Source organism: Diabrotica virgifera, chromosome 3 (assembly GCF_917563875.1).
Source record: "Diabrotica virgifera virgifera chromosome 3, PGI_DIABVI_V3a".
Lineage (NCBI taxonomy): Eukaryota > Metazoa > Arthropoda > Insecta > Coleoptera > Chrysomelidae > Diabrotica > Diabrotica virgifera.
The window spans coordinates 145,761,795-145,788,088 of record NC_065445.1 but is presented as its reverse complement, the minus strand read 5'-3'; the positions used below and the strand labels follow the sequence as shown (position 1 = coordinate 145,788,088).

The window sequence follows — 26,294 nt, the reverse complement described above, 5'->3', positions numbered from 1 at the left end:
TTTCGGCATGATACCACTAGGAAACTAGAGATTTTTTTTTTCAAGCAAAAAACTGATAACTAAATAATATAAAATGTAGGTTACTTTTTATGATACAATGAAGCTATCTAAAGGAATGCTCTCTAATAATGTGAATAGACCACCGGACGACATATTGTTTAGCTCTCTGAAGGAATACACTTTTTTTCCTGAAATAAAAAAACAAGTAGGTACATATCCAGTTTCCTAGCGGTTTCAGGTTGAAACCGGCATTTTTTATGTCATCAATATACTTATTATAAATTGAAAACTTTTAGTAATAAGAAGTATTATTCATAGATACAAATGTCTCTAATATTGTAAATAAAACATAAAGTTATCTGCCATAGCGAAATAATTTAAAAACCACCAAAATTGCTATAATACCACTATCTGGCTTCAAAACACGTGTTATTACCAACTAATAACTGAATAACGAGAACGTAAATGGTGGTGCGCGATATGTTTTATGCCTTAATATGTCATATTATTATAACGTGAGTGGTTTCAGCAAAATACCACTGAGAACGTAGCAAAAAATTTATTTGTATGTGGTTTCACAGTGAAACCAGTAGAAAACAAAGGGTTAAAAGATAAAAGTATCAAAGAACTCATTTGTGTGAACAGATGGATGAACAGCTCTTTAAAGGATAATATTTGTAAGGTTACAAAGCAATTTATCCTATTTCTTGTATTTTTAAGAGATTTTTTTAATAAATGAATAAAAAATCGTCTTTTTTTATTAATTTAATCCTTTTTATGTCGATATTTTATCGAATATTATATCGATATCGTATCGAAATCAATATCAATTCGATATTTTTTTAATGAAGTATTGCCGATATCGATACACGATACGATACTTCATTGGCATAACCAATACAATACTCAATAATTAAAAAGTATCAATATTGTATCGTATCGTGAAGCTCTACCCAGATTTCAGGGTTTTACCTGGTACACAGACGGCTATAAAACTTCAGAAGAGTTTAGTGCAGGAAATTATTCATTACTGGTAGAAATTTAAACATTTCTATTTCACTAGAAGAATATACAGAATTATGCAGTTTTGCAAGAGAAATTGACATAACGAATTTCGAACTGAAGCGGATCAGTCTTCGTCTTCTTTTGGTCTCATAACTCTGGATGGGTATTTGCCTGTCTGGCTATGTCCTTCCATTCAAATCTCTCTTGTGTCGTTCTCCAATGTCTTATATTCATGGTTTTCAGGTCGTCTTCCACGTCATCCAACCATCGAACAATCTCGTTCTGGGCCTTCCTTTTTTTCGCCTTCCTATCAGCTTCCATTACAGAACGATACAAGGTAGAAGGACTCAAAGAAACAAACAAAAATAAAGAGTATAAAGAAAAGATAAGCATCAAACTAGAAAACAGACCAAAACATGAAAACCCAAATAAGGAGTGGGAAGAGTGCAGAAAAATCATAAAAGAGACAGCTAAAGAAGTGTTAGGCATAGACGGTAAAGAAAGAAGAACAAGAACGAATGACTGGTTTGACGAAGAATGTCAGATTATAACAGACAGAAAAAACAGAGCATATTTACTGATGCAACAGGGGCACAGAACCCGACAAGCAGAGGAAGAATATAAACAACTACGCAGAGAAGAAAAGAAAACTCACCGAAGAAAAAAGAGAGAATATATGAACAAAGAACTTCAGGAACTGCAAGAACTAAGTAGATCGACAGAGACAAGAAAATTTTATCAGAAACTGAACAAAAGCAGAAAAGACTTCAAACCGAGAACGACGATGTGTAGAGATAAGGAAGGTAATATATTGACAGAACAGCAAGAGATACTAAGAAGATGGACAGAACATTTTACGGAAAAGCTTGAAGGAGATGGGAGTGAGACGAACCCTGATATACCATTAGACCAAGCAGACAACAGAGAAAAGAGTCCACCAACAATAGCCGAGATTAGAAAAGCAGTAGACACATTAATGAACAATAAATCACCGGGATCGGATCAAGTAGCATCGGAATTACTGAAGGAAGGAGGAGACGCACTACAGAAAACAATACATGTATTGATAACAAAGATATGGTCAAATAAACAGCTACCAGCGGAGTGGAATAGTGGTATTATTGTACCATTACATAAAAAAGGGAATCAGTTAGAATGTGGAAACTACCGTGGAATCACGCTGCTGAATGCAGCATACAAAATAATGTCCAACGTCATTTATGAAAGACTTAGACCACACGCTGAAAAAATAGTTGGCAGGTACCAAAGTGGCTTCTGTATACAGAAGTCAACATAGACCAGATATTTGTTCTGCGACAGATCCTTGAAAAAACAAGTGAACATAACATCGACACACATCATCTCTTCATAGACTTCGAAAGCGCATATGACAATATAAACCGAGAATTCTTAATAAAAGCAATGAAAGAATTTAATATACCAACACAACTAATAGAACTGATAAAATAATCTCTAAAAGTAGTAAGTAAAATCCGGATACAAAACGAACTAACGGAAACAATAGATGTGAAAAAGGGACTACGCCAGGGAGACGCTCTATCATGCATCTTGTTCAACATTGTACTCGAGAAAATAATGAGGGACACAACAGTCAATACTCGAGGAACAATAATTAATAAAAGCGTGCAAATACTAGCATTTGCAGATGATGTTGACATAATCGCAAGATCAAGAAGAGAAATGATAGAGGCATTCAATCAAATAGAACGAGCTGCACAAAATAGTGGCCTGAAAATCAACCAGAACAAAACAAAATATATGCAGGTAAGTAAAAACACAGAAATAAGGCAGCCACAAAATATAACAATAGGAGAATACAACATTGAGGGGGTAAAAAACTTTACATACTTGGGATCCCTAGTCACATCTGATAATAACGTAGCAGAGGAAGTGAAGAGGCGAATATTTATTGCCAATAAAAGTTATCATGGCTTAATTCGGCAACTAAAATCAGACAACGTCGCAAGGAAAACAAAATGCCAAATATACAAAACCCTAATAAGACCGGTACTCACATACGGCTCAGAAACCTGGACACTCACTAAAAGAGAGGAAACATTGTTAGCCACCTTTGAAAGAAAAATCTTGCGACACATATATAAGGGCACAAAAGAAAATGGAATTTGGCGAAGAAGGTACAACTTTGAACTATACGAAATATACCAGGATCCAGATATCATAACATTCATTAAAATAGGACGGCTGCGTTGGATGGGACATGTAGAAAGAATGGAAGAAGGCGAAATACCAAACATAATATTCAAACAGATGCCAGTAGGAAAAAGAACAAGAGGAAGACCGAAGCTGAGATATTTAGAACAAATAGAAAATGATATAAAAACCTTAAAAATAAAAAACTGGAGAAAAAAAGCACGAAACAGATCAGAGTGGAGAAGAATCCTGGAACAGGCTAAGACCCAGAAAGGGCTGTCGAGCCAATGATGATGATGATGATGATGATCAGCTTCCATTGTAATCGGATTAAGCAGATCAATATATGTACAGATAGTCAAGCGGCCATGTATGCTCTCAGAAACCCTAAGATGGATTCTAAGAGGCTAGTGCTAGATAGAGAAGAACACCACTGACTGGTAGGACGTACTTAACACTGCCCCACTGGTATGGGTTCCAGATCACCAGCGAATGCACGGCAATGAAAGAACTGATGAACTTACCAGAAGACTACCTACAATATATTCGGTTCAGAGCCGACCGAGTTGTTTCATGTTCTGTTCATTCGATTCTAGCTATTTTTTTTTCAATCGCACCCTAGCTCTTTAATACTAGTATATGTATGATTTTAGGACTGTGAATTTCTATCTATCTATAAGCGAGGTTCCTACAGCCTCTGCCGCTTCTCGCATTTCGACCGCCATCGTTTTCTGTCCATTCATTCGTCTTCTTTGATGGCTCTATCTTTCATGATGTGCCGTACATTTTCTTCCCAGGCAACTGAAGGTCTTCCCCTTCTTCTTCTTTGGTATGGTATGTAATTCAAAGCTTTCTTTGGCCATCTATCTTCACTCATTCGTTTCACGTGACCATACCACATTAGTTGTCTAGTTTCAATTCTCTCTACACTGGAATATACAGTATGTATCCTCCTTCTAATATCTTCATTCCTGATGTGATCTTTTTTATATATACCACACGCTCTCCTTAGATAATCCATTTCTACTACTTCTATTCTTATTCTATCTTTTGTTGTCATCTGCCAAACTTCTGTCTCATAAGTCATAATAGGCTCTACCAAGGTACGATAGATTGTCAATTTCGTTTTCTGTCTTATATCTTTAGACCACAGTAGAGAGCTTAGAATGTTTACCGCTTTTTTGCCCTGTGAATTTATTTTGTTTATTAATCGTTGGCAAAAGTTTTTATTTATTTATTTAAAGTTATATTAGTGAGCTGGAATAAGTGTTACTTCCCTTATTAACTTATTTACTTTTAGCACATAAGAAAAAAGCTCAGACAGGTCAATTTTTAAACCAGCCATAGTATACTATTACTATAGCATCAATGTTTCGATTTCTACGCGATCCCTCTTCAGATGACGGGCATAACTTTGATTTTTTTAAATGGGAAAGTATATCATGTGACACCTCATTTAAAAGCTTTTGAAATACTGATTACAATAATGTATAATACTTTAATCTTTTTTAGGAGCCTAGGCGCAAAATTTCGTTCAAATTATTTTTAAACGCATTTATTTTTTTCGAATCTTGAGAAAATTAATAAGTATTTTTTAAATACTTAAACGCAGAATGAAAGACTACAACCGAGGGCTGAAAGTCCCTTAGAATAAACAAAAAGGTTCTTTTGGATGATATATTTGAAATTAAAAATCAAACTAATTTTTTCCTTTTTTTCACCCCTGAGAATTATAAAAATAATCATTACAGAAGCTCTCAGGGATTTTTGACCCTCGATAATACTGTAATATTTCATTCTGCGTTTAAATTTTTCAAAAATACTTATTAGTTTTCTCAGGATTCGGCGTTTAAAAATAATTCAAACGAAATTTTGCGCCTACGCTCTTAAAAAGGATTAAAGTATTATACATTTTTGTAATCAGTATTTCAGAAGCTTTCAAATGAGGTGTCACATGATGTACTTTCCCGTTTAAAAAAATCAAAGTTATGCCTGTCACCTGAAGAGGGATCGCGTAAAGTTCGAAACATTGATGCTATAATATACAATGATTATTTTAAAAATCGACCTGTCCGAGCGTTTTGCTTATGTGCTTAAAATAAATAGGTTAATAAGGGGGGTAACACTTATTCCAGCGCACTGTATGTATATGAGTTAATATTTGCTTTTTTCCTATTTTTTTTTTCTTTTTTACCAAATTTTTCATGAGTCCAGAAATAATTTATATACTCAATAATTTAATTTAAATATTATTAGCTTAGTTTATGACATCGTTTAAAATAATAATTCACACTAAGATACTACTCGTAATAGAACGAATGAAACAAAGTAGTTCGCAGATACTCTAAAAGTAGGTTTATTAATAATTATAATCTCAATCTTTTGTATATGTTGTACATAACGTCTTGTCATTAAGAGCGTTCATTGAATGCAAATATGAAATTTACCTAGAAGAAACAACATTCTTCAATTTTTTTCGTGACGCATGGTCGATTGGGTGAACTAAACCCGTTTAATGGTTAATAGTTAACTATACCAGGGAGGTATTAGCTTACTTTTAGTGGAAACGAGCGTGTTTTAAACGTTTGATGTGTTCTTTCAGAATTTATGGTAGATACAGCAGATTTATAGCAGTCGAATCCGCCATATTTGTAAAGATTGAAGGCTTATATTATAGCAAAAAACAATTAAAATTATCAATCATAAAAAAAACAATATCATAAAGAATAATAACGAGTAATATTACGCAGAAGACAATCAATCAATAAGAAATTGTGAATAGAATTAAAAATAAAGTTATGTAACGTGAATCAGTTCCTTTTAGTGGTTCTTTTTTTGCCCAGTATTGCTAGATTACTGTTACTACTTAGTTTGCTCTGGCGTTAGGTCCCACTAATTTGTCTGTGAAGGTGTTTTGTCTGTAACGTCAGTATTGTTTATATTGCGCCTTTGAGTTCTTTTCGAATTTCAATTTTCTAGGGTGTTGATTGTATACTCAATGTATAATAAAGTATGGGAACTCAAAATCCTGCGACTTATATAAATATGGTCTTTGCAGGGACAGTGCGACAAATGAATGGAGGAAGATACTATCTTCGGGTATGGAAACATCGTGAGATACATAAAAGCCAATATACTAAGATGGGCAGGCCACGTGGTACGGAGTGATGACGACAGACTGATTAGCAATGTGTTTTGGAAAAGACCAGATGGTAGAAGAGCGGCAGGACGGCCTAGAAAAAGGTGGAAAGATGCAGTCAGGGAAGAGCTGAAGAAGATGGAAGTGAGGCCATGGGAATAGTAGCACAGGACTGGAACCAATAGAAGACAATAGTAAACGCGGCAAAAACTCAGGAAGAGTTGTAAAAGCCAAAGATGATGATGGTAATAATGATGTTGATTGTATAATTGTAGTTATGTACTTCAGTATTGTTTTTGTTAACCTATTTCTTATTCCTTGTAGTCTTTTTAGATGTTCGAAAAATTAATACGTCTTTTCTTGATGTCAGTTTTAAGAGTTAGTAATATTTAAAATAATGATTTACTCTTTTATAGTCTTTGGAAGCTATTCCCATTTAGCCAGCAACATTTCTTAAAATGAACGCCAAACTAAACTTACCATACACCAAGACTATTACTAATATATTTAAACAATCAAGGAGAGCGAAGAAAAAAACTTTTCACACCCTGGTGTCGTTCTTGGTGATTAACCACAGACTAAGTACTTAGACCACGGGATAAGGGGTATTATTACCAGGGAAAAAACAAAGTGAACTTAAAGCTAGATTTAAGCTCAAGTTACAATTTACCAAATTTAGCAAAACCTAGAAGAATTCTAAAAATTGACAGTTTGTTCAGAGCTATAGTCTGTCCCACCTTGACTTTACAGTACAGGAAACATAGGCAATTCAGTCATTATGAGAGTTTTTAGCGCGGTGATGCCGATTTTATCAAAAAGAATTTGTAATCGAACATTAGAGAGATTAAATTAAAACTATTTTAGAAAGACAATCTACAATTTGAGGATTCGTATGCGTTTAAGCTTATTTGATATACTATAGTTATTACGCATATGAATCCTAAAATTGTACCGCGCTAAAAACTATCATAAGGACTGCATTTACTATGTTCCCTATACTGTAAAGTCAAGGTGGGACTGACAAGGTGGTAAATTCATAAGATTATACGGGGAATAAACTTTTACTTGCAATAGCTGAATATTTAGTATAGTTCTTTGCATCACATATTTGTCAAATGCAAAAAATATATTATCAAGTCACTTATTATATTGTAATTTTCGCACAAATCCGACTATAGTAAATTGATTGTAGTATATAAATATGCGTAGGCGTGACTGAATTTTAGTCGACAGATAGTAGAACATACATACCAGTTTAACAACATCTTATTTTGAAATAGCTAAATTTTTATGCCAATAATCTGTCGGGTTTTTTAGGAAAAAGAGTCTACCTTGTCGAAAGATTTAGACAATATTGATTCCATTGAAGTTTTTTAGTTATCGTGTAGCTTCGCTTTATTTATGGTTATGCATTCTTGATGCTCACTGTTCACTCTACTTTGAAAATGCTGTCTTTTGCCAACTGATCTAGTTTGCATGATGTTTAAGACCAATAATATTCGCTTTTATCATCTTCAACACTGTTATTAATCTGCATAGTTGTTAGATTAGATAATAATATTTTTAATTCTTCGACGGAGGGAATTACGTCTAGTTGGAACAAAAAATATTAAGGGCAAGATTTTTTAACGGTATAATCTGGATGAAAACACTATTTATCAAATATCTTACATGTATAAAAAATATTTTTTATCAGAGTTTGAGATTTTTAAGACCATCCAGTAGTCCGTTTCTGTATGATCGACAACATTTTCTGTTGGGGTTTTGATTAAAATTTACCTTTACAGAGAAGTGAATCGAACAGGAAGTACAGTAATTGAGTTCACGACGCGTATAGGCAAACGTGTGTAGGTGTACTACATTGATCAATATGCGTTTTCACTTTAATTGTGCGGTCCCGTAAAAAACTGAAAAGGCAGATGTTTCATTGTTGAAATACTAACATCATCTATTTAGGTTATTTATTGGAGATATCCTTACTTCGTGGTTGTATACATTTAACATGCGCTCTTGTATAAATTGCCTAAGTATCAACCGATCAGCTAAGAAAGTGACAATATCGGTAACAATTTAAAATATATTTAATCTGTTTTTAAACGCTTTTATTTAGTTCAATCGTTTGCGTTAAATCTTTAGACGTTAATTTGACTGCCTTTTCTTCAATGGAAATAAATGAAATTTTGCAGACATCAGACATATGGATTCGCGGGAACAATACACGAATAGTCGATCAAAATTTTTTTATGTTTATGAATTGTTTAAATAAAAAACGATTTTAATGGAAAATGCTTAAATTCAGTGGCGGCTCGTACCACTTTAAGAAGGTAGTGCCACAACTCGGGCAGCCGCCAAAATTTTTAGTGACGGATTCACGATATTGTCAAAAAAAGGTATACTGACAACAAAAACTAAAAAAAAATATGCGCAGATACTTTTATATCTTAAGTTTATTGATCTGAGGTGCCAAGCAATTGTCCAACATTGATCAAAACAGTTCCGTAAATTAATTAATAATAAAAACCTCTTAACCTACCACCAGCATTTACTGCTGATAGTGCTTGAAAATTGTTATTACGATTTAGTCTCTATTTACCAATTTATAAAAATGATACTATTTCATTATTCACACACATGCACAAATTTTTGTAATGTCACTTTTAAAGTTTACGATATATAAAGTTCATTCTCTTATTTTTGGTTGCAAAGTTTTCAATGACTTTATAATTAAAATTATCAATACAATTTACAAAATGCTTTTCTGCAGATAGCATACCTAAAGCACTAGGTTTCGATGTAAACATCGAAAAACAGCGTTCTGCTTCAGATGTTGATATAGGAATGGTAACTAAAATACTTAAAAGTTTAATAGTTTCTTCAAATGTGCTTTTTAAACCTTCCCTCTACAATAAAACCGATAGCGAAACAGCCCCAGAGGTAGTACTTAATTCGTCTCGCTAATACAGTACCTATCTACATCTAATTCAGTTTTAAACCGAGTTTTGCTTAAAAATTAAAATTGTCTCCATGGTTCATTAAGAAATGATTCGGAGAACTGATGCTTATAAGCAGAAAACTTCTCCGACATAAATAAATTAGAAGCAACTAAATGTCCGGAGAAGGTAGACCTTTGAAAGATCTGGTACTTTGAATAATATGAACCTTTAAGTCGTTGTCTAATTCGGCGCTAAAATTGACCAGTTCCTTAAATATGCCTCTATTTTCTGAATTTTCCTTTTCGTCGTGACCTCTTAAAGCTAACTCGAAAGCTCCACAACACCTTATAACATTTGTAGTTTTTTTTTCTAGCGAAAAACCATCAAAAAATTTTTTAAAATACTAATCTTTATTGTCAATTAATAAATTAAACTTAATAAATAATCAAAATATTATCAAAATACCCACGATCATGATGTACTAAAAGTTTAATTATAAATACAAAAACTTTTTAACAGAAAATATACATAATAAAAGCGACAAACCAGCACGTAAAGAAACTCAAAATAAATAGACCTGGCTTCATACCCTCGTGCCTGGCACAGAGATTCTAATGTTAAGGTATACTAATAGTCCAATATAGCTCTTTCTCCGTCACTTACATATAATGCTCGTAAAATCTTTCTCTCTTTACTCGTGCCAGTACTGACTTCGGGATTCTCCTGTCGAATACGCTGTCGGCAGGGATTGTATTGCGCCCATAGTTGCCATATTTTATATAATTTATGAAGATCAAAAGAAATACACACAAAAAAATTAATAGGAATTAAAAAGTTTTGAAGATAAAAAATATGTTTATGGATAGTTAGCAAGGTAGTGCCATGGCTCTATGGCACTACCTCACGGGCCGCCACTGCTTAAATTCTCTTGTTTTTTACAAATTAGAAACTTGAAACTTTTACAGATTGTAGCTAATTATATGAATTATACATAATTTCACTTTTTATGTTATTTGTTTACGTTATGCTTCATATATAAACAATAAAGTTTCAAATTTATCCAGTTTCTGTCCGATTTCTATCCAGTTTTCAGCGAAAAAAAGTTATGGCACCGCAGAGAAACGAATGCTGCCCTTAGTATTGCCGTGGACTTCGACTGTCTGTCCATAAAACGCAAGGTTCGACTGTTGACTACGTTGCGCTGTCGTGAACTTGGGCCCGAATGTGTTGGCGTAATGACAGGCTTAAAAGCCTGCATTGAGCCTGCAAAGCTTACGTTTCATTGAGCCGAGTGCGATCATTAAGGTACGTATCCATACAAGGGTGAACCCCGCTCGGTGTAGCTGCTCAAATGGATACAGCATGCGCTCCCTTACATATAAACCGCAAACCGGTTGAAACGAAGAGTGTACGCGCCAAGCGGCGATCACCGACGTATCCACTAAGTGGAGCTACTACACCGAGCGATGTTTACTCTTGTATGGATACGTACCTTTAGACGGGTCGCGCATCGAAGAACTGGATTGCGAGAAATTAACAGCGTCTACACCGTGCAATAGTAAAGTATTACAAGAGATGGAAATATGTACTGCGAAAACTGTAATAGTCGTAAATAATGATTTTGATTTAAGAAATGTATGAAGAAATTACAGAAAATGTACAATGTATGTATCAAAAGTTAAAATAAATGCAAAAAAGGTATCTGTCATATACCTACATCCTTTTTTTAAACATGACGATATAATTTAATGTTTGAAAAGTGTAAGACTAAAAAGTAAAAAATAAAACAATATGAAAAATTTTTTTTAAGAAACGCTTTTATTTAGTTATGAGTGACTAAAAGTTAAAATATAAAAAAATCAACTAAAAAGCAAAAAATAATCAACTAAAAAGCGTCTTCATCGAATAAACGGTTTTCGCCCCATGCTTTTCTTTAACGAATGTGTTAGACTTTTTAATTTTTTTAAAGAACTTTTTTCGAATATTCCGTCGAGTTTAATTTTTTTTATTTTTTGCTTTTTAGTTGTTTTTTTTATATTTTAACTTTTAGTCACTAATAACTAAATAAAAGCGTTTCTTAAAAAAAATTTTTTCATATTGTTTTATTTTCGTTGTTGTTTCGTATGTGTTTCGTATTGTTTTATTTATAATTTTGCATTTTTTTTTTCATTACAATGTACAATTTAGTTACCTGTGATTTTTACAAAAGGATATTTTTAATTTAATAATAAAAAATCCAAGACCAGGATTTAGGAAGCACATAACGTCCACAACTTCGAAGTAGTAAGAGAGTAAGAGAGAATGATATTTGGCCATCAAAGACATGAATTAACAGGAGAGTGGAGAAGGCGACGCAATGCTGAATTGGTGTCTCTGCATGGTACTGAAAAAATCATCAGACATATAAAAGCTAACCAGATAAGATGGGCAGATCATGTGGTAAGATGAGAGGAAGACAGAGTGTTAAAAACAGTTTTTGAGAGATCAGATGGTAGAAGATCAGCAGGCTGTCCAAGAAAAAGATGGAAGGATGATGTTGAAGCTGATGTATCTAAGATTGGGGTACAGAAATGAGGTATACTTAATCAAGAAGAATTTTTAATTGTGATCTTATTTCCAACGACGTCGGCAATAGTTGCTTTCATATTATTGTCCCAACATTTAAAAAAAAATTAAAAATTTCAAGATTTCTGTTCATAAGTACATACTACATATTTTGTTTGTCTATCGGCATTCTTCTTCTTTTGATTCCTTATTCCCCGAACTGCTGGTATTATAGCGATTAGTCCAATTTTTCAACATATCTAGCCTTAGATATTATATATTCATATATTCATGATATATTTAGCATTCTTGTAGACATTTATAATTCATAAGTATTACTTTCGACTCGGGCAGTGCAGTGTTGTTAATAATGTTCAAATTAATATTGCGTAATATTTCATCAAATAAATTACACAAGCAAACCTACCACAATACCATTATCAATAATTTTCCTATAGGTTTACTAGATGACATCAGATATTTTTGTTAAATTGTTCAAAATACCCGGCATACAAATAATTCGTAACTTATTCCTTTATTAAAAGTATATTCTGATTCTTTGTAAAATTCTCTTTTCTTTGCAAGTCTTCTCCGATGATGATAACTGCATATAGGTATTCGAGAGATGCGAAATATGACGGGATATTTGCTTATAATTTGCTTATATCAGATGCGAAATTTAACGGGATATGAGTAATAATTCTGTAGATGTATTCTTACAACATTTTTACATTTTTTAAATATTTTAACTCTTTATATTATCGAATGTAGTCCTATTTCATCGTCATCTTCATCTCTTTGCCCCTTCATCTTCATTTCTTCCTATTTTACATCAATACGGTGAAAGTTAGAAAAACATCATACCTAGGCCACATACCGAGAAATAATAAGTAGCAATATGCGCAACTAATCGTGAAAGGAAATATCGAGGGAAGGAGAGGCCTAGGAAGGAAAAGGCTATCGTGGTTAAGAAACACAGGGCCTAAACAAGTCTAAACTTTAAACAGCTAATAAGAACAGCTGAAGACAGAGAAGCGTTTGCAATTGTAGCAGCCAACCTCCACTGAGGAGAGGGCACTTTTAGATGAAGACAAAGATTGTACATACATTAATAAAATCCAGGATATACTGAGAAATACTTTAACAAATATATAAACGGAAATGATATGACCTATTGCAGTTTTCTGAATGTAATACATATGAACTATATTTTTTATATCTGAACTATATTTTTACTATTTCTTTCCATGATCAGATAAATCACTTTCACAAGTGAAATATATTTAAGGACTAAACAGAGCCCATATTAAAAACTTCTATAATAATCAGATTTATTAAATTTAATGAAGTTTGGCTGGAACCGTCTTCGACTTCTGAAGTACATTTCGTAAGGGCGAGAAATCGTCAGTCGACTGAGAGACTAGAATAAAAAAAGCTTGAAATCATAATGAAATATTAAAAGTGGAACATTATTTTAATAATGACAAATTAAAACGGCAGGTAAAGAGTCGAAATCTAGAAAGCTGTGATTAAAAACGAGAGCCAAAAGGAAAAACGGGAAGAGTGGGTTAAAAACTTTCGAAGAAATTGAAGGACGTTCTAATTCCAATATCTGAGGAGGGAATGAAATTTTCGAGGAAGGATTTCTACGAAAAACAACCCTCTTTAGATAGATTTAAAAGAATTTTAAGGAGAGCATTCGTATTAGCGTTTAAACTGGATGCTAAAAAGATTCAACCTGTAAGATTTTTATTTAAGTCTTGAAAAGAGACTAGAAACTTTTAAATAGCAAACTGATTTATACTTTTATAAGCACCTATTAATATCAGCAAAATCAATTTTGTGGTAATTTTGACTCTGACATTGTGCTTAATTTTTATTAAGAGTTTGAAAAAAACATTGAAAGTGTAGAGTGAATTGAATGAATGAAAGGATCTATTTATAAAATTATTATTATCATTAACTTGATGATAGGAATTAATTTTTTTTTCTATAAATACGTTCGAACATTAATATAATGTCCAGTAATAAGTAATCAATACAACCTAGGTATTATTTCCCCATTATATTATTATACCTGTTGATAATCAAACGGCACGGGCATAGCTGGGTATGGAGGAAACTGGAACATTGAAGGCTGTGCATACACCGAAGATGTACCAGGTCCATGCTCGAAGCCAGGATATGGGAGTGAAAGATGATGTGCAGCTGCTGCGGATGCAGCGTACATCGAAGACATAGTCGACATCGATGTTGCTGGATTTGACCAGGTGGTGGTGGTGTTGCTAGACGTTGCCACTGAGGTATTGCCCGTCGTATCGTTGTAGGAACCGTACATTGTCGTTTATTGAGATAACTTTTACATTTCCTGCAGATTCTGATTATTAAAAATCGAGAGGTTACAACATTCTTGATAGGTATAACTATTGGTTTTTGTAATTAGTATTTATGTATTCTTCAATACTGTTAGATATTATAACGACTATTAAATTTTTATTATTAAATTAGGTTAATGTGCATAAGAACTTTTAGAAATGAAAAAAGCAAAATTTAGTAGACGTACGTAAGAAAAAAGAAAAAAATTTGCAATTTATATAAATATGTAACGCAACATAATCTTTTGAATTTAAAGGGTTTTTATCCAACACATTTTGGTGGCTCAGGCATGCTATTTTTTGTAAGTATGGAGTATCTTGTTTTTTAAAACCTCTGTCAATTTTTTAACTTTTTTCTCAATTAATTAGGTTATACTTAATTTTAGGGCTTTTAGAACACTGATGATGGATTTCTTAATCCGAAAACGTTTTGTCTTGTGACCCTTATTTAGAGTAAAAAATCCAGGAGGAAAATAAACTTCCTGTAGCTGGCTGTATACCATAAATCACAAAAATACCAAGTTTCTTGTAAAAGGTATATATTAAAATACCCTAAATAAGGGTCATAATACAAAACGTTTTCGGATTAAGGAATCCATCATCAGTGTTTAAAAGCCAAAATTTGCATGCCTGAGCCACCAAAATGTATCGGGTAAAAACCCTTTAAATGTAAATAATAAGGATGTTTTACATATTTATATAAAATTCATTGGATGGTATAGATAAACCTGGATGTTACCCAGGGCAACACAGACTGACAATGGTCAGTTGGCCATTGAAATCCAATATGTGAGGTTTTCTCCAAAAAAAGTTCCAACCACGTGGAGAGAGTCCTGTGTTGCCCTGGGTAACATCCAGGTTTATCTATACCATCCAATGAATTTTATATAAATATGTAAAACATCCTTATTATTTACATTTAAAGGGTTTTTACCCGATACATTTTGGTGGCTCAGGCATGCAAATTTTGGCTTTTAAACACTGATGATGGATTCCTTAATCCGAAAACGTTTTGTATTATGACCCTTATTTAGGGTATTTTAATATATACCTTTTACAAGAAACTTGGTATTTTTCTTATTTAGAGTATTTTAAAATAATACTTTTACAACAAATCTAGTATTTATGTGATTTATGGTATACAGCCAGCTACAGGAAGTTTATTTTCCTCGTGAATTTTAAAAAATAAATTATTTTATATTTTAAAAGCAAGAACGCTGCAGCTAGTTAGTTTCAAACTTATGTTGTCAAATTATAAAAAAGACTAGTTTCAGTATGTGGACACAATGTATGTGGGATAATATCTACAAAGGTTTATTTTTTGATTATATAAATTAATGATTATTATCTTTGCAACTCGCGCATACTATCAATATTGACGGAAATTCAAGAAAAAATATTAAAAACCGCTCACATGTGAAAATAAAATTACATTAAACATTGCTAATTATATGTAGGCCTAATAATACATTTTTCTTTCCTTTTGTTGGTCTAAACCGCAACATGAAAATAAATTAAACATAGCCCGTTGATAAATATAATGCAAAAAATGATGATAAGTTGTACGTTGTACAAAGATCACCGGTTAAAACAAATAAATGCATTTTGGACGGACGTGAGTTGCAATGCGTGAAATTAATGTAATTATTTGAGAAATACTAGAGTAGCGAGGTGCATTGTGTGCGTATTTTTTAACAATTTGACGTGATTCTCGTAAGTGCCATTTTAAATGATGTGCGGAATTTTTAAAATGACCAAGTAATTACGTAGTTTTTGCACTAGATATTCATTGGAAATTAACTCTTCTAGGTCTCTTGCTATATCGTCACGCGAACTTTTCGAGAACGTCCTCTATTTTTTTCTTAGGAGGAATCCATTGTAATATTCCTCGGAGCCATCTCTGGTATTTGTCAATTTCTGACTTTTTTTAGTTTTGTTTTACCACAACTTTGTCTTAAATGGTCCATTCCAGTCGTCACAAGTTTGTTTTTATTAGCTTTGCTAGTACTTTCTGTAATCATTCCGTAGATATCCCCTTTTGATTAACTTTTGCCAGAGAAAAAAAACGCCTGTGCCACTGCTGTATCCAGGCGCGGATACAGAGGGGGTCAAGGGGTCCATGGACCCCTCTATTGTATTTAGTCTATAAGTATTGTTATTATTATTTATTATTTTTTTCTGTCAACCAGAGTTCAATTCTTTTGAGACCATAGATATCTGAGATGACTGAATTTTATCCTTAGAGTAAGTGCGATTCGTATGGCTAAATCTGGACAATAAAATATTTACGGTATGTCTGACCCCCTATTATGAATTTCTAGATCCGCGCCTGGCTGTATCCCTATTTATTCTTAATGTTTTCATTTATTATATTCCCTTTCGTATTGAAAACTATCCTCAAATATAATTGTAGGTTTTTATACACTTGATTTTTTTATTTCCTACATCTAAACCGGGTGTTTCGTCATTTCCCACTATTAGCTATTCATCATTTGTCATATTTATTTTAGGCCCGCCGCTTCATATTCATTTTTTAATTTCCCTATCATCTAATCATCGCCTTCATCTTCCGCGGTCAATATCTAGTTATCAGTAAAGAAGTGTTCTGTCAAAAGCCGTTCTTTCACCGTTATTCCCATACTTTAACATGTCGTCACACATTACTGTAGAAAAATTGCAGTTTCTTTCTAGATAGATTTTAAATAGGGTGGGTGAGAAACCATATCCTTGTTTCAAACCTTTAGTTGTTTTAAACGCAGAGGTAATTTCTATTCCTATTTTAATTCTTGCATAGCTCTCATAATATTTTTAATCCACTTAAAAACTGGATTTAGTTTAATATTCGTCAATTCCTTCCACAACTATGAAATCCGCACTCTATCATATGCTTTTTCCAAATATATTAGGGTTATATGAGGTTCCCCATTTCTCTGTACCTTTTTTTCTATGGCGATTTTCAATGGAAACAAATTATCTACGGTGGATCGTCCAGCTTTGAACCCTGCTGGTTCCACAGGTTGTTTGCCTGTAATGTCTACAGTCACTAGGTTTTGTAATATTTTGGAAAATAATCTGACTATTGTTGGCATTACTTATATTCCCCTATAATCTGATGGATCAGTTTTGTGCTCTTCTCATGTATTGGAGATATGTAGCACTGTTTCAATCCTCTTGGAACCTTTTCGCCTGCCAAACACATTTTATTAGCTCTGGTTGTACTCCACCTGGGCCTGAGATTTATTTTTTTTAAATTGAATTCCCTAAAATATGCATTTTTCACTTGTTCTATTTTGAGCACTATCCTTTCTTCATCTTCTATTTGTTCATTTGTTTGTAGGAAATTTTCTCTTATTTCAATCGGCTTATTCGTCGACTTATTCGTCGGATATTAATTCTAACGTTGTTTTTATTAATTGTTGTAACAGTTTGTGTGGCTCTTCATGCTTATAAACTCTTTGTGACTCTTATATGGTGGTCAGTGTGTTCGCACTTTTTTTTCAGGTCTTATTTTTTGTGATTACTTCTCGTTTTACCTCTGTTGTCTCGTTGCATTGTTGTTCATGTGCTTTCATCAACACCGTTTCGATATTAACATTTAAGTTTCTTGTTTTTGGACGACTAGTGTGTTTTTTTATCGAACTTTTTAATTTTTAATTTTAATCCAGTCGCCTCGAATTTTTTAATTTCTTTGTTGGCGTTTCAAAGTTGGCAAAAGTTGGCGAAATTAAATCAATTTTCCAACAAAATATATTGTACGAAATTTTCTATTTCTATCCGCCAAACTTTCATTATTTTTAAAATAATTTTGGGATATTTACCGATAGAAAGGATTAATAAATACAAACACCTAGGAACCTGGATTTCAGACAATAATTATCAATCAACAGAAATAAGGATCAGGATAGAAATAGCAAGAAATGCGTTTGTAAAATTGAAAAAAAATTCTCTGCAACAAAGACCTTAGATTAGAACCGAGAGTAAAAGCTCTGAGATGCTACGTGTTTTCGATTCCGGAATATGGACTTGAAAGATGGACGTTGAAGCAAGAACACATAAATAAGCTACAGTCCTTTGAAATGTGGTGTTACAGGAGGATGCTTAGAAAAGCATGAACACAGAAGAAAACTGACACGGAAATATTGCGAGAAATGGACAGAGAATACGAAATATTGACACGTAATGAGGGGACAGCGATATGAACTGCTAAGACTGATAATACAGGGAAAGATAAGAGGAGGAAGGAGTATAGAAAGAAGGAGAGTCTCCTGGTTGAAGTTAAATGTAGTTCTATAGAACTCTTCAGAGCAGCAGTAGATAGAGTAAAGATAGAGATGATGATATCCATCCTCCGATTGGGAGACAGTACTTAAAAAAGAAGAAAATATTATTTAATAATGAAAACGATTTGTTCTGTCATTTAAGCTCCATTTTTAATAACCCTAAACTGTCAGCTGTCAAACTACTTTCATTTTTTATTGCCAACGCTTTAATGCGCAAATGGCGACAAATTCAAATCTTGTGTGAATTTTAGGGACAGCTTTTATTATAACACCATAAGTTTTTTCACCGTCTTTAGAGTATTCAATTCAAGTGCGTTTATTTTATTATAATAATTATAATTATAATAATTTGACGGCCTTCTAGTTATACCCTTCTTCAAACCATAATATTTAGTCAGAGAGAAAGATCTGTAGAATTCTTTATCCTTCTCTAATTCTGAAGCTTTGATTAAATTATTTTTAACAGTAATTACTGGAAAATAAGTATGTTATTTTAAACATTCTTAATAACAAACCAATTTAAATGCAGAAAAAATGTCGATAAATCCAACAAACATAATTAGATAAATGTTTTAAATCAAACAAAAAGAGCATTTTCGTTGAACTCTGTAAATAAAAAATCAGTTGAAGCTGATAACACTAAAAATTGATCAATAGTTTATTTATATGTTTGAAAATACGTTATTTTTCCATGTTTAAACTGGCACATTGTAAAAGAGTGACCGCATTGGTATTATTAATAAGTAATATTGTTGAGACAAAATTGTCCTGGAATGACATTGAAAAATGTTTTCCGCTAAAATTTTAGTCTATATTAATTAAATGTCAACCAAATAGATAAGTTAAACTAAAATATGCAATCATAAACACGCATTTATCTATGGCCTTATTAATAGGTACTAATAAATATTGGCATAAAAAATATTGTCATAAATTTTTAAAGGTTGAGAGAGGTTGGCTTTTTTTATTTTATGACTTGAACCAGTAGTTAGATATCCAGATCCCTATGTCTTATATTACATTATAGTATCCGTGTTGAGTAGGTAACTGCCTTGTGAATAAGTAAAGTTGGCTTTATAATGATGAAAAGATTAGATCTTATTACATCCTAAGGACAGGTTAATTCCAATTTCAGAGTTTCAGTTAGCTTGTACGAACCTTTTTTTTTATACAGTGCTCATACATCTTCCCATTTTTGACTGCTCTTGTCTTATACAACTCGCGTAAATATAACTCGAATTGAATCTATTTTCAAAAATTTTGTAATTATTAAAAACTTATAAAATCTTACAATTTATCAGTATTTACAGCTTGTTTCCTATATCACTTTCCAAGTGTATCTTCAGGCAGAGTATTATTTCACCAGTTGTGTTTATTTGTTGTAAAAATCTGTTAGTGCTTTGCTTTTTTAGATAACACAGTTTTATGTTTCTTTTTACTATCATTTTCTCTTGCCATTTTCTCTCTATCAGCGTGTATTTTTTTATAACTGCGTATGATAAAAATTATTTAATTAACGTTATAAATATGTTAAGTATGTATATCAAAGAGTGGAGGTTTTCGCTATTTTTAATCCCGCTGTTTTTAATGATACTTTGTTTTAGGGGCTTAAAGTCTTTCCGGTGTTTCGTCTGCAACTGTTACAGGCATCATCAATTCCAGACCATCGCCTATAAATCTCGAAAATAATGTATCATTTCAATATATGTTATTTGAATTACATTTGTCTTAAAATAAATAATCTGACATTCTAGTACAATTTTTATTTATAGTATTTGCGGTTTACTGAAACTGTTTCCCGACTGCTTCCCAAAAAGCCAATTCAAAGGAGTGCAATGAACATCGCTCCATAAGCTTAATGAGTTATATCTTGAAATTATGTTTAAAGGTAATTGACAATAAAATAAATACATAAGAAAATTCAGAGAAAAACAGAGATTCCTACTAGTAGATATAAATCAGGAAGTCCACTTATATTTTCCACCATTTTAACTGCCTATAACTTCTAAGCGGCTCAAGATAGAAATATGCGGTTTTCGCTAAAATGTTATATTTTAGTAAAAGTTTTGTCTGAATGGATTGAGTTTTTTATATCGCTTTCAATTACAAAGTAAAAATGGCGGATTTTTGAAAAAACTTTGTTGTCTTTTTTCTAATGGAACACACAGTATATTTTTTTGCAAATTTTAAGAACAGTCATTCACCTATCCAGTGATATAAAGTTTTTTAAATTCGGTTGTCAAATGACTGAGTAATTAATTTTTAAAATGAGAGGTGCAATGTGGATATCACATAACTAAATAACATAACTAAACAAATTGATATTATGTTATGTGATTTCCACATTGCATCTCTCATTTTAAAAATTAATTGCTCAGTAATTTGATAACTGATTTTAAAAAACTTTATATCGCTGGATAGGTAAATGACCGTTCTCTCAATTTACAAAAAAATATAGTGGGTGTTTCAATAAAAAAAGTCAACAACGTTTTTTTTTTTCAAAAATCCGCCATTTTTTATTTAAAAACGATATAAAAAATTCAATCCATTCAAACAAAACTTTTACTAAAATAAAACATTTCAGCGAAAACCGGATATTTCTATCTTGAGTCGTTTAGAAGTTATAGGCAGTTAAAATGGGGGAAAATATAAATGGACACGTGGTATAAGTCTGTTTTATTGATTTCTAAACAGCTTTTGACGGATTGCTTAAAGCTTAAAATCTTAAAGACGTTTTGTTAAATATAGACAACAGAGACATTAGAATTATATGTAACCTATGTTGGAGTCAATCAGCGAAAGTGAAAGTTAAAGATGTACTGACTGAGTAGTTCCAGATTCGCCGCATGGTGCGCCAAGGAAGTATGTTATTTCCATTGTTTTATAATTTATATAGTGAAGCCATCAGTAAATTAGCAATGGCCGAAGTAAGGGAGGACCTAATAAAAACGGTGGGTCACTTAGTAACATGATATATGCTTACGATACCATCTTTTTGGCGCGAACACTAAAAAATATTATGTAATATGCTTTGCAACAATTATGGATTAAATATAAATCCGAAGTAATTACGAAAGCATAAAACATCAGAAATAAATTAGTCTTAGACAATACAGAAATTGAACAAATATCCTCGACAAATAGCTTGGAGCATTGATCACACAAGATACGGGTCAATCTAACAACCTAATAAAAATCAGGAAACTGGAATAAATAGAACATATCGTGGGAGCTGAAAAACACTAACTATTAAGGAATATAATGCAGGGAAAAATCAAACGCAGAAGAAGCGTAGGATGACTTAAAATTTCGTGTCTCCGCAAGCGTAGCTAAGAAAGAAAGAAGGAAACCACCTTCAATATTGTTTTATCGACCAGCAGAGGGCGTTCAAAAAACGTTCAAAAACTGAAATTTTTCTAAATTTTATGGAATATCTTTGTAATTATTCCTCATTAATCATTGATGGTCAAAGATGCTACTTACTGCTGATGACAGAAAATACTGAAATATTGGTTTAAAATTTGGCAGGATATAGAGTTGCCGAGGGTGTCGTAGATAAATTAAAACATTATTAATCGTAATATTGGAATATTTAACTGACAAAGTAAAAAAGAAAGTATAGAGAGTTTTAAATTGTACAGCTTTGAACAGTGCTAATCATAGATCAAACAGTATTCAAGAAAACTAAAGAAAATAAATCATTCTTTTATCATTTGCAGAGCGAGACGTTAAATGAAATTCAAAATACTTCGGGAATAAGAGATCTACTATGCATAATATCAATTACACCAAAGAAAAAAAATATAATTTTTGTTATAATATATTCGCCCTCCGAATATTTTTTATTAGCATATTTTAATTTTATGTTTTTATTAACCTTTTGTTTTTTATCAAATTTTTAGTTAATGGAAAATGTTTAACTAAATAAATAGTATTAACTTTCATAAAATGAATTAAATATTATTACAAAATAAAAGAAAGGAAATAATAGTTCAGACCAACAACAGAAAACTTGCAGATCATTCTGTAATATCAAAATCCTGCTATTTTTACGTATACTCTTCAATTAAACCTTAATCTGTTTGATGTAATTATTTAATTTATACCAGCAAGAATGGTGTAACCACGATTTCCTGCGCGAGGCTATTTAAAAATAAAAAAAACCCCGAAGCTGCGTTTCTTATTGGCAATTAAGACTACCATATCTCAACATCATAACTGACACACTTTTCACTGCTAAAAAAACCATCTATACTGCACAATCACTTTTGGAATTACTAACAATTTTTCGCACATACTCACAACCACTTTCGCAAAAACCGTCTAACCACGAAGTTGTTAAAACAAATGTTGTCATACTCCAACTAAACAACAATCAAAATGATTTTCATATTTATAACAAATTAATATAGATTTGTCGAGTCTATACATAAATAAATTTCTTGTTTTAGTTTATTCATATTTACGCAAAATTCGATCTTATACTAATTGTCATTTAGTTGAAAATAGTTTAGCCTGCCTCGAGTGGACCGTATAAATATTGATAGTGTATCGACTGTTAAGACATATCGATAATTATTTGTTCGATAGTAATTAGGTCAATCTAAACGAACAGATAACAAGTGCAAAATCTAATTCAATAAAATGCATTTCAGATATCGGATGACGTAATTTTTTCGATGTAGTCCGATAGAAACACGAAACAAGAAAATTTTGACCATTGCACACCACATAGTTAAGTACCTTATGTCATCAAAAAATGTATCAGTGTAAATATTTAGCGTTTACTCATTATGCCTTAGTTATAAGCTACAAGTTTACTGAAGCTTACAGTTATCCGTAATCTGTATATTGTTCTTATATATTATATGGGAATTACACAAAAAAATTAATAGTTAACTAATTAGTTAATATTAATTGCTTAAAATGGTATAGCTTCCGGTGGTTGGCTGTATACCATATTAGTGATAAAAACTATAAATCGCAGTAAAAACTTCTGTTGTAATTGCTACACATTTAATTAAAAAATTAAATTAAAAATCCAAATGGATATTAATTATTGTTGATTGTTGTTCAGAACCCACGTTTTCTGATTTCGCATCAGTCCATCTTCAGTGAACTTAGAGGAATTTGCGCTAATAACCGCAAAGCGAAACAGTGGTTGAGTAAAATGTTCATTACATATAAATGTTGATTAAATTAAACAATAAAAAGTCGATAAAAATGGACATAACTATTCCGGAAGATATTATGTCCCTACTACAATAGCAATTACATCAGCCTTGATCTGCAATAGCCTGTCAACTTATTCTTGAGTCTTAAACTTTATTTGGTTTAACTGATGTTAAAACGTTCATAGTCTTGGTATTATTCATTAATGGATCTTTGGTTAGATAGAACTAAAAAACCATGTGCATACCTACATTCTGCATTAGTCACATTATTAACTTATTGATTGTGTTGTTAAATTGTTCTTGCAAATCGTTTTTATTTCAATTTCTCCTTCTCCTTTTGGTGCCTATCCTAACTTTGCTTGCTGCTATTCGGAATAGTCCGGTTATCTATGTATTAAACCATTTTCTTAGGTGTTGCACGGTTTGAAGCCAAGATATTCTTCTTCTTCTCCCTGGTCCCAAGCCGTTCATTCTTGCTGTTCAATCTGTTTATTCCTCATAACATGGCCAAGATATTCTGGGTGGCGTCTTTGATGGTCGATTTAAATTTCATAAATGTATTATTTGATTCAGGATTTGATTATAATTATTTATTTGAATAATTTCATTTACAAAGAGAGTCCAAGGTTCTAAGTTGACCAGGCAGACAAAAAATATGAAATTTAACCTTAAACAACTTTGCTATTGAGTTTTATTACATTTTTAAAAAGTTGCCCTAATTTATTTTTAATCCGTTTTAGCACATCTTTAATCTGTTTTAGATTTTTGCATTTTATATAATCCACAATGACTAGAATTTAAAGAAAAGCTGATTATACATACTTACAGAACAAGAAGACAAAAAAAATAGGAAAGTGATACTATGTAATTTCATGGAAATGTATTAGCAAAATATTGTAAATAATAAAGAAATAACTAATCCATATGTGTGCTATTCAACAATTGTGACTTTTACTTTAATAATAATATATTATCCTATAAAAAGTTGAATAGTTGGACTTTTGTCCATTTTTTGGTGAATTCGCCTAATAACATGCGTCAAACACGATTAGATAATTATTATTTAAAAAATTGGTGAATTTACTATTTATATTATATTATACTCAATATTTTACATGAAGATGCTGTTCTTAATTATTATTGTAAGTGTGTAATTAGGTATGTTCAGGTAATTATTGTTGCCTGAGAGTCAATTGATCTACAATTGCACGCCAATCGAAATGAGCCAAATTGAAATCCTAGAATGTCATACTTATTTTACTGGAATGAGTAGGTGTCTGGACATACATAATCTCTAATAAAACATTTGTTGATCTACCATTGGTACATAATTTTTCTAAAACCATATTAAATTGTCCACTAGAATCGTGTATATTTATTCATTATTTCCTTAATTCGTTTTCTTCTATTGGTCGCTAAAAATCAATTTATTTTATTTTTTTTTTCAATACAAAATTCTATTGCAGTTCTAGTTTTTTATCTAATGTACGTAACGCAACTATATAAATAATGGTATATAACGTTCGATTCGTCGTTCGATTCCTAACCCACTGATATCTGTTTTGTCCACATTCAGCCCTCTTCCTTCCATTTCACTGTCGATATCCTCTCTCCAACTTGTTCTTGATCTTCCTTTTACGTCTTGCCTGTGATTTTCAGTCTTCTATATGTCAGGATATCCTGTATTTTGTTTGAGAGTTATTGTCACAGGATTTCTTCAGATCGTCAAATAACATGGAAAATGCCAAAATTTCTTAATTAAATACCCTTTTCTTTTCCGTTCGTTGTTTTGGTGATTTGAAAAAGATTATCTATAGTAGATCTCCCTGATCTAAAACCTGCTTCCTGCTTCTATGCCCCTATTCTTCTTCTGCAGGTACCATGTCCTTTCAGAACGTTGGTTACCATCATATCTATCTTAATTTTATTCACTGCCACCCTAAATAGCATTCTTATATCAACACCATACCAATCTCGCAAGTTCTTCAACCATGAGATTCTTCTTCGTCCTGGACTGCGTTTGCCTGCTATTTTTCCTTGCATGATATTTTGTAGCAACCTATATTTGGGACCTCTCATTACATGCCCGAAATATTCCAGCTTTCTCTGCTTGATGCTTTTTATGATCTCAGTAGTCTTGCTGAGACGTTCTAGTATTGTGGAGTTTCGAATCTTCTCCACCCAGGAAACTTTTAAAATTCTTCTATAGCACCACATTTCGAAAGCCTTAAGGCGATTTAGATCGACTTTATTCATAGTCCAGGACTCGACACCATAAAGTAAGACCGAGAACACGTAGCAGCGAAGTAGGCGGATCCTCAATGCCAATTTTAGGTCTCTGTTACATAACACCTTGGACATCCTTCTAAAAGCGGCTCTAGCCTGCTCTATCCTAGATCTAATTTCGCCGTGACTTTCTGCGTTACAATTTAATTGCTGTCCAAGGTAAACGATTTTATCAACTTGCTCAAGTTTGGTATTATTTACATATATAGACGGTTTTATATGCTGTTGTTTACTTATTACGAGTATTTTGGTTTCCCGTATGTTCAGAGCCAGACCTGCCTCCCTACAACTCTCAACGACACTATCAAGTAGTGTTTGCAGATCTTCTTGTCTAGAAGCTAGGAGCACTGTATCGTCCGCATATCGCAAATAATTGATGACTTCAC

At 32.3% G+C, this 26,294-nt stretch overlaps 1 protein-coding gene across 6 annotated transcripts in view; it reads right to left on the bottom strand.

Moving 5' to 3' along the window:
• Positions 1–26,294, bottom strand: part of LOC114338464 (zinc finger protein 252-like) — a 397,861-nt gene that overhangs the window by 153,145 nt on the left and 218,422 nt on the right. Inside the window, exon 1 of one of the 6 annotated variants that reach the window (XM_050646927.1) lies at positions 13,871–14,173. The exons of the other annotated variants lie outside the window; for them this stretch is intronic. Within the exon in view, the coding sequence (XP_050502884.1) occupies positions 13,871–14,131 (261 nt within the window). The 5' untranslated portion in view covers positions 14,132–14,173. Of the gene's footprint in view, positions 1–13,870; positions 14,174–26,294 lie in introns of those variants that run through there. 6 annotated transcript variants of the gene reach the window in all.